At 32.5% G+C, this 9,926-nt stretch overlaps 1 protein-coding gene across 1 annotated transcript; it reads right to left on the reverse strand.

The window, feature by feature from the left end:
* Positions 1-745: 745 nt before the first annotated feature.
* On the reverse strand, positions 746-9,399 carry LOC132547147 (sialin-like). Its single transcript, XM_060210903.1, has 8 exons — positions 9,137-9,399; positions 7,553-7,712; positions 6,983-7,095; positions 6,323-6,457; positions 5,705-5,909; positions 5,121-5,268; positions 4,149-4,263; positions 746-3,789 (listed from the first exon to the last, which is right to left on the reverse strand). Exons 1-8 carry the CDS (start codon positions 9,311-9,313, stop codon positions 3,634-3,636), a joined length of 1,209 nt encoding a protein of 402 aa, XP_060066886.1. The 5' UTR covers positions 9,314-9,399; the 3' UTR covers positions 746-3,633.
* Positions 9,400-9,926: the final 527 nt, after the last annotated feature.

Consider the following 9,926-nt stretch of genomic DNA (forward strand, 5'->3'; position numbering starts at 1 on the left):
GAATCATTAACCCTTCTACCTAAATGTTACAGAAATCTCTGTAAGGCCCGCCGTATATACTCACTACACACAGACCATGACACACAGAGCCCTCCTCACACACCGATACTGTACAGACACTCGTATGATGTACACTTTCTATTATAACTTAACATCATTTGCTCCACAGTACATTGATCAATGCTGAACTAAAACAATTTGTTTCTTGTAACTTTACTCAGTTAAATTCAATTTTAATATACATGTGCTTTTCACTTTCTTTCCCTTTCAAATTTATAAAGTCAGTGAAATTGACTCATTTCCAATTTGCTCCATAAATAGAAATTTACCAATTAAGATGATTTTATATTGTCATGTTGTCTATTAAGGCTTCATATTGTCAATTAAGAATAAGAACAAAATTCATTTGTATTTTTTTCTATATATGCTATAAACTAGGTGCAATCTACTGATGGTAATTCAGAATGAGATTATAGGGATGGCTTAAGAAAGTGGAAGACAATATTTCTATTTCTGATCTAGAATGTTAAGATGATAGAGCTTAACAAAATGTTGTCATAAAATCAATTAAAATTGACAAAATTTACAAATTAACCATGTCTTATTTTTTTACTACTAAATCAGAGTACATCACACTAGATAACAAAAGAACTCTTCACATAATCAACTGATATTTCTTTATATACAAACTTTGATATATCTTAGATGTGAACAAAATATCTGAAGAATTTGAATTATTGCCATAATTATTTGTGATAATAGGTAATGCAGAAAAAAAGTGATTTACTAGATAATATATAGATAGATAGAGAGGCGTCAAGTCAAAATAACTGAGGACTTAAGGCAAAAACAGATTAGCTTTAAAGAAGAAAAGTGGAGTGAATTTTGAAACACAATAGATATATGTGATCATTTATGACATACAATGAACAGCAAACTTTTTTCAACAGGAAAAAGTGAACATTTTTTTGTGCTTTTTTTTTATTAGCACAATTTTGAATTACAAGTTTGTGGTGTCAAAGAGGCAGTATACACATAGAATTAAGAAAATAATCAACTTATCAACACTTATATCTCCGCGACTTATCTAAAACAGTGCCTCAGCAAAATACGTATGATTCTCAAAATTCAGTTTAAACTCTCTCATATGAAAGTCATTTCTAATTGATTCAAGAGAAAGGTTCCACATTTTGGGCCCAGTACAAAACTTAATGCAAAATGTTTTTCTGAAGAAGCAAGCTTACGAAAAAGATTGGTTTCTGCTTGGGCCCACACTAGTTTTTTTATCATGAAACTTAGTAGATACAGTTTAATAATCACTAGAATTTTCAATTGTATAAAACAAACATGTTCATATATGTCAAATTCAAATCTATCAGAAATATAGTGCATCTGATTTTGTTTCATACTTATTATCAATAACTCATTATATTTATGTAAAAACCTGAGGTGTGTAAAATGTAGTGATAATTCACAAAAAGAGTCAAAATAAGCCTCCCTAGTAGTTATTCTTTCACCGAACATTATGAAATATGATTTCCCTAAAATTGATATAAGATTCATTATTCTGTTCACCCTGCTTGCCAATTTTTATCAAATTAAATGTATTCTTTCTTGTGTTTCTATAGCATGATTCCATAAATTCTGTTTTACAACTTTTTTCTGAATAAAACTACCCGTATATTTTATAGGGATTCTATTAGCCCACTAAAACCGTAAGTTACACTTCTGAGCAATTTTATAAACAAAAAACATTAATAATAATGCTAAAAACATTTTCAAACAGTACCAAAGAACAGGAAATGGCTTCTTCAAATGCTTTTCAAAGCATTTACATTCTTACTTATTCCATAAAGCATTGCTAATCGGTACTCAGTATCGCACATAACACTTACCACTAAAAGGCAAACCAAGTTTCAACATATGTAATCACTTAAGTCTTTAAAACAACATGTAAATATCAGAAGTCCAATAACTAAAAAATAAATATGATGAGAATCTCATACACCGAGAAATAATTCTCAAATGCTCACACACATGCAATGATTAAAAAATATATAATTGACGTTTCATCTAGAGGACAAATGGCAGAGAAATGCAACCTTGTTGCTGATTATCACAGATGCTTCATTTCCTTCTAATACAAATAACAGAGTATTCTGCTGTATATTTCATTTCTGTTCCCCAATACCAAATGCTCAGTAAACTTCCAGAGTCTTCAATCTTTCAACTCCTTACAAGATATAGAAATTGTCATTTGGGCATACAAGTAACAGTTTATATATCTACTGTACACATTCTTAATATTTCCTCATTTATTTATTTTACAGGTTTTATAAGTACAGCACAGTTTACACCATTTTTTTCAAAATACACTAATAACAAGAGATCCCAGAGGGATCTTGGCACCCACCGTTGTTTGATCTTTATTTGCCCTTTGAAAGTTGGTCTTTTTCCTTCTTTTCTCTTTTCTACTATGTTTTTGCTCTAATTGATAACAAATTTGAACATTCCTTTGCATAAATAGCCATAATAATCTGTACCTACCATTTCCAAGATGGCTGTCTGTAGGCCATTTTCTTTTTCTGATCAGTATAAAAATCAACCAAGCACAACTTGGGATCAAGGAAAACATACACATGAAATTCAAGATGGCCACCTGTGGGCTATTTTGTTTTTTCAAACATTCCCAAAAAATATGCAAAAAATATACAAAAATTGTTTTCGGATGGACGACAGACCACAGACATAGGGTGATTTGAATTGCCAACCATCTGATGACGATGGGCAAAAAATGTATGTGGACAGAAAACATGTCAACAAATGTTAAGATAGCAACAGTAAAAATCACAAAGCCAAAACTCAATCGGCTTACAAAGATACCGCATTGTTCAGAGACAAAAGACCCTTGGGGCCTGAACAGCTCACCTGCTTATCAAGTCAAATACAGTGCATGTTCATGTATATCGAAAGTATCATGTTGAAACCGGCTGAAAAGTATGATTTCAAAAAAGGGTAAGACCAGACTAAAACAACATTAAATGTCTTAACATAAACGTGAATGCACTTTCTTTCATTGGACACCCTGTTTTATGTTAGGATCCTTTGATCCTAGGCTCCTTTGTAAAAATCTTTGCTACTGTAAAAAATATCAGCCTCTATTTCCTAAATGGACTTCATCCTTTTACCCCATTGCATCAACATTCCTTTGCTATACAACATTCTGTGTCTCAATTATCACAGGAATCTTAATACTGGTACCATATATCAAATTTCCCACAGACCCTAACCCAGGGAATGGAGAAGGCAGCATCTTTTGTTTATGCACTGTTCAGTCCTATTTTCTTCAACAAATTTTGTTAAAATAATTTTGGTACCTCTAAACCAAAAGTAAAAATGTTTAAATGACTGACGGACAAGTGACCTTGGCATAAGCTTACCAACCCTTCAGACTCTTGAATCAAAAATTGTTTATTCACATACAGCAGCTGATATTGATATATTATCAGTCTTCATTTCCACAAAAAATATCCGAAACATGACTAGCAATGATCTTTTATCTGTTACACTACATACTCCAATGACCTTTTAAAAAAGTGCATTACTGGTCCAAGATACCAACACAAGTTTTGGCTATAATATTTGGCTAGCTGCACTCTGACTCAAGTAAATGATGGCACCCACAAAGTTGACACCTGCTGCAATGACAAAGACAGGGAACCAGCGTCCGTGGCTCTGCATCACAAGTTCAGCAGTGAGAGGGCCACAAAGAATGCCAGGTATGGTCGCCTGTAAAACAACACAATATTATTTTGTGATTAGACATGTTTAATTTAATCAAATGATGGTTATCACTAGAATCTATTATCCCCATATCAATTTACATTATTTTATTTCATTAATCTGCAAACAAAACTATACTAACAAATCAATGAAGGTATGAGATTACAAATCTACAAAGGTAATTTATAGAGTTAGTCTCAAACCACCTCAATTATGGCTTTACTGCAGGAATGATATGGTCTTCTGAATCTTTTCTCAATGGTTTATCCCAAAGATTAAAGCCCAGTATGAAAAATTGTCACTGAATTACTTTGTTAATCAATTCTTCAATAGCTGTTTTGTAGAACTAGAGCTTTTAAACTTACTAGTGTGTTTGATATGGCAAATGTAATGCCAGCATGGTTTGGAGCAATCTCAGCGTGGTTACTAAGATGACCCGAGGAGTTACAAGCACTCAGTCCAAGTGATATGGAGACAAATCTGAAATGGAGTTTACAGATTAACATTGGCTGCCAAGTGAGGTTAAATGACAAATTCACAAAAGACTTCATACATCTCACATGAAATAAGAACAAATGTAAGGTTTCATTTCACACTTGGATAAGATGAGTTTTCAACTGAAAACGATAATACAAAGATTATATCTTGAATGATTTAAATTTCAATGGCAATTATCAATTTTTCTTATTTGGCTGCATCAAAAAAATATTTATCTAAAGGTCGCTATCAATGAAAATCAAAACTTCAGTTAAGCGTAACATCATTAGATAATGATTAAAGAAATTCATTGATGTATTGCATAAAGTACAGGTTGTATTATTTTTACCTGTAAACACATGAGACAGTTAAAATATCAAGTTATTTCCTTTATGAAAATCAAAGATTCTCACTGACTGATAATTTTTTACTTCAATTCTGCTAATTGGCACATTATCATTTGTAGTGTTTATGTTGACTGTATACATTCTGTTGACTGTATTAAATTAAATAAACATACAGCATCATAAATGACTAAGAGGTAAAAACTGTTATTTGACCTTAACAGTTTGAGTCTCTGAGTAGCAAAACGGTGTCCAGTATTGTTCCAAATTGCGAGTAAATAAATGGAGTTAATCAAACTCACCTGTAGCTGAACACACTCAGCTACAACTGCATTGAGAGGTGAAAACTGATTAAGGGCACTACCCATGTGATATCTATGTCAAAATATAAAGATCATCAAACTATTGTAGTCGATGACCTTCAATGCCATGTGAGAAACATGAACAAATCAGAATACTATAGACATTAAAGATCCAAATTACAAAAGTATTTTTTGATATGAATTAAGTACTTACATAACTGCAAGAGGTAAATTATTGACAGCACTGAAAAATAAGATAAATAGTCCTGGCCCCAGGAGTCCAACACTGGTCATTAGACGCCGGACAGACAGAGTTGTCCATTTGTGACGTGTAATTAATGAATCTGCATAATGGCCAGCCACTGCAAGAGATTGAGATATTTATTCAGCTGCTCGACTGTCACTTTAACCTATTACAAGCCTATAGAACTGATTCCTCTAAAAATGGTCAATAGGATTCTATTAGAGTTGCCAACAAATATATGGTCATTTATCAGGCTTAAGAAGGCCAACGTACAATTTCTGAGTCAAAGTCATGAGGTACGAAGACTTACACTGTACCACTGTAAATGCATTAAAACTATTCAATCCCTATATTTTGATATTATTTCCCTAGAGCATTTGATCATTAATTTAAATATCCAGCATTTCGTATCCAAATGTGTGAACTAAGGTTCAAACAGCCAGTTTTTGTACTTGTAAATAATTTGTTTAAAACAAAATTGCTATAATATGAAATAAAATGATTTCCAGTTGCACAGATTAAGTGAATTTAGTAGTTAAGCAACAAACACTTACCCATTCCTACCACAGAGTTCATTAAGTAAGGCACAGCGGTAAACATGATATGGCTCTGATCAGCCCCGAGACTGCGGGTCATGTAGGTAGGTAGCCATTGCATGATTATATAGTTGGACCAGTTCATGCTGAAGTGTGCAATGTATGTGGACCAGAGCGGCCAGTGACAGAGAAAGGCTCCCCAAGAAACATTTGTATTATTTACCTGAATATCAAATCAAGGCATTAAAAATTATTTCATCTGAACTGCAATCAGCTTTCTATTCTTGAGAATAGTTTAACATTATTTAAATTATATCCTAAATCTTTACATGAGAAACAGATGTGTCATATGATGTCTGTATCATGCAACAATATTTATAAATTGCTTACAGTACCTTTTCGTCATGATAAAGCTTAATAAAGTCCAAACTTATATTTTTTATGTAATAAATATCAGCATGGAAATGCCACTTAGACAATGTTCCTATTGGCACAATCTTATACAAATTTTCAAATAAAAACAAAATACACAACATTTGATTCTATCCAAAACCTCCTGAAGTCTAGCAGATGAACTACAATATTCACCCAAAACCTATTGGTTGTTAGTTTCTTGTAGAATTTTATTTGGTATACCTTTGGTGGTTCTACAAACTCTTCCTCAAAAGGACCCCTCACTTCTTTATATGCTACTGTCCACAGCATCACCCATAGCACCCCCAGGGAGCCAAACAAGTAAAACATCCACTGCCATGACAAGTGAGGGCAAATCTGAAAAAAAAAATGTACTTTTTAATTGGCCTTTCATTAATCATATGCATGGTACATCCTAATCCATTAGTACAAACAGAGAGAGGGGCAGATTCCGACATGGTGTAAAAACACTTTGTAAGATAATAGTACACTCCAATAGGGGACAAGTTCAAATATAAATCCCCATCCTTTCAAAATGGATTCTGACTCATTTTTTAAGTTTCATATCTATCATGTAATAAGCCAAGGAAGGGCACTGACATGCAAATACTGACACAAAGTCAGAGTGAGTAGATCACACAACAACAACAGTACATTTTGCATGAATCTTATTCATGTCGAGCACTGATTTTCTAGTCAATATCTTGAAATGAAAACATAGCAAAGTCTAGTATAATTCATGTCTTCATTTGTAAAACTTTCATCTTTTTATTTTTGCTTTTCCAAATTCCATGACATGGGAACTGTAACATGGAGATAAATCCAGATATTTCTACAAACAGTTTTAAAACTTACTTTAAAAATGACATTAATTGCACTTACAACAGATGCCATCGTCTGGCCAATTGAACCAAATGCCACAAGATAAGCAAAAGCTCTTGATCGCTCCTCACTTGGTATTGCATGAGAAAATATGTGGAAAATTGTTGGTAAACCTAAAAGAAATAAGCATATTTAAGATCACGGTTCAAAAAAGAGTAAGTAATCAATATGTACATTGTCTGTGAAAGTTAGAATACAACTAACTTGTATGTGTATGGACTTGAAGGCAAAAGATTGCAACTTGGATCACAAATTTTGAAAAGATTATTTTTCCTGTTTTTGATATATGTTCAGTTACAAGGTTCAATCTATTACTATAAAGGGTGTTTTTCTGATGTGCAATGTTCCTGCTTTTATGAATATTTTTGTAGTAAAAGGGATGTTTTTCACTTTCTATATCAATTCAAGGCACCAAATGCTTACTAATAAATTTCATCCTCACAAAGAGCAAAAAACAGCACTTCTTGAAAATAACAACCTCTACAATATCAATTAAAAAAAAATGAAAAAAAAAAAATCTTACATCAAAACTGAAATTTAGCAAATACTGCAGTTAACAGTTGCTCTTACCTAGCCCCTCTCCCAAACCAAGTAAGACTCGAGACATGATGAGAGCATTGATAGAATGAGCAAAGAAGGGGACGAGGAATGTCGAGAAAGACCAAAGGAGGACAGCGATGGTGAGGACAGTTTTTCCACCATATTTCTTTGCCCCACTTCCACCAATCACCTGAGACATAATGAAACAATATCAATAGCACATTGCACTACATCATAGAAATGCAGAACTATAGAAACAAAGATATCTTCATTAATATTCATTACATAATCCAATACCAGAAAAATAGGGCTATCTATGTTTCAGATCTTGCTTTATGGAGGAACTGCAAGTGACTGTCATTTTAACTTCATATGTATGTATATTAAATAACCTATGCTAAAATTTCTTCTTTTTAAAAAATCATCTCTTTTATGAGCGAAATTGATTCAACCATCTACTGTTCAATAGAAGCCTTCTAAGTTTGATTCAAAACCAATATTTTTTAAAAAGTTTAGTCATGCCAGTAGCATGAATTTTTTTCATCTTTTTGCAATCTGTGGAATCAATAGTTTGAATTGAGTGTTGATGCATTATTCTTCTGTGAATAGATACTGTAACAATGGAAATAATGCGAAAAGATGTCATCCCAATCCAGATGTAAGTCTCTTTCATTTCAAACTCCATAAGAATAATCCAGAAGATAAAACAAATTTTTAAATGTTTAAGATCTCCTGGTTATATTACAGTACAGTCCATCACCTCAGAAGAAAATTCAGTAAAGACACCTAACAAACTTTGTAAGATGTGTTAAATACAAAAAAACTATTTTAGATTGTTATAGGATAATTATGAAATAAGCTAGTTTTTACTGAAGACCAGAAGTAGCTTGGTCTAGCAAAATTAACATTCAATAAACTAAGTAATGCAAGTTTAGTTTGCAATACAAAGTTTGATTAGAGACTTTGTAAGATGTTTTAAATACATACAAACTATTTATGATGGTTACAGAATAATGATGATTACTACAATGAAATACGCTATGTTTTACTGAAGACTAGAAGTATCTTGGGCTAACAAAATTAATATAAAAATTAAACTTAGTAATGCAAGTTTAGTCTGCAATACAAAGTTTGGTTAGAGATCATTTATCATGGCATTATATATGGATGTTTTACTCTTTACTGAAATCTAAAATATTTGAGAAAATTGTGACAGAATAACATAGATAAATCATTGATATAACTGTAATCTAAATACAAAGACCTATCTGTATAAAGTATCAATGAATAGCTGAGTATACAGTATCAATGGATCATTTCTTATTTAATATATTCTGACAGTATCAAGAAAATAGAAGAAACAAATGTCTATTAATCAAGCATAATGTCATTCTGTTAAGTGATTCTATGTATATTTGTCTACTTAATTTTAAACTTCTTTGATTGGTAAATTTTTCACAACATGTTAACCTATTGCTCAGTATATTGATATATGGCTAATTTCAGAAAGACCTACACCAAAATTAAACTGAAATGGAGACATTATTGATGACAGAAAACCAGTGCAATACATGCATTTCAAACAAAAAATTAAAATTACAAAAAAATCTTTACCTGGCTGCTCATATATCCTACAGCAAATGAACTGAGTACCCAGCCCTGGCCGTGCAGGTCCCAGCGATACTCATCAGTCATTGGGACAATGGCAATTGGCATTATGACTCGATCAGCCGAGTTGATGAAGTTGGCGAAGGAGCATAGTGCAATAGTTTGTGAAGTTTTGCTCAGCATTTCTCTGGGCTCTTGTGTCCCAGATAACTTAGACAGATATCAAACAGGAAATATCATATCGCTCATTACATTATGAATGTCTTTTGTATCTACTGATTCACAAAACTTCCTGTGGAAGAAAACCAAAACAAAAGGAATTAGTGTTTATATATGAATAGGAGACCTTGACATGAACATACATGTATACTGACATAATAATCTATAGTATCAGTTTATGTGAAAAGAATACAAACATGTATTAGCCTTTGAACTTGCTGAAATTTATCAGAAGTATTCCTTTTTCAAACTGATGTTTAGCATGAAGTATATACATGTGATGTCATGATGGGATAAGAGTATTACATAAGCAGTAATCATGTTTCAGGAATGCATGACTGTGAGGTGAGGTCACAGTACATACGAAATAATCCATGTTCACATATATTTGACTAACATGGCAATACATGACTTGCTTTGAAGAAATCTAGATTTTTTTATTTCACTATTCTGAACAAGAAAATGGTGATTATCTGTTGCCATGTAACTCTCTTGGGGATAGTCTGTTTGTGGTTTTGACATCATGGGTTCAATATCTGAGTCTAGCTAGGTCTGTTGCATTTTTCCTTTATTTCCA

The sequence above is a fragment of the Ylistrum balloti genome, unplaced genomic scaffold (genome assembly GCF_031769215.1).
Source record: "Ylistrum balloti isolate Yb309-2 unplaced genomic scaffold, AGI_CSIRO_Ybal_v1 Utg369936, whole genome shotgun sequence".
Lineage (NCBI taxonomy): Eukaryota > Metazoa > Mollusca > Bivalvia > Pectinida > Pectinidae > Ylistrum > Ylistrum balloti.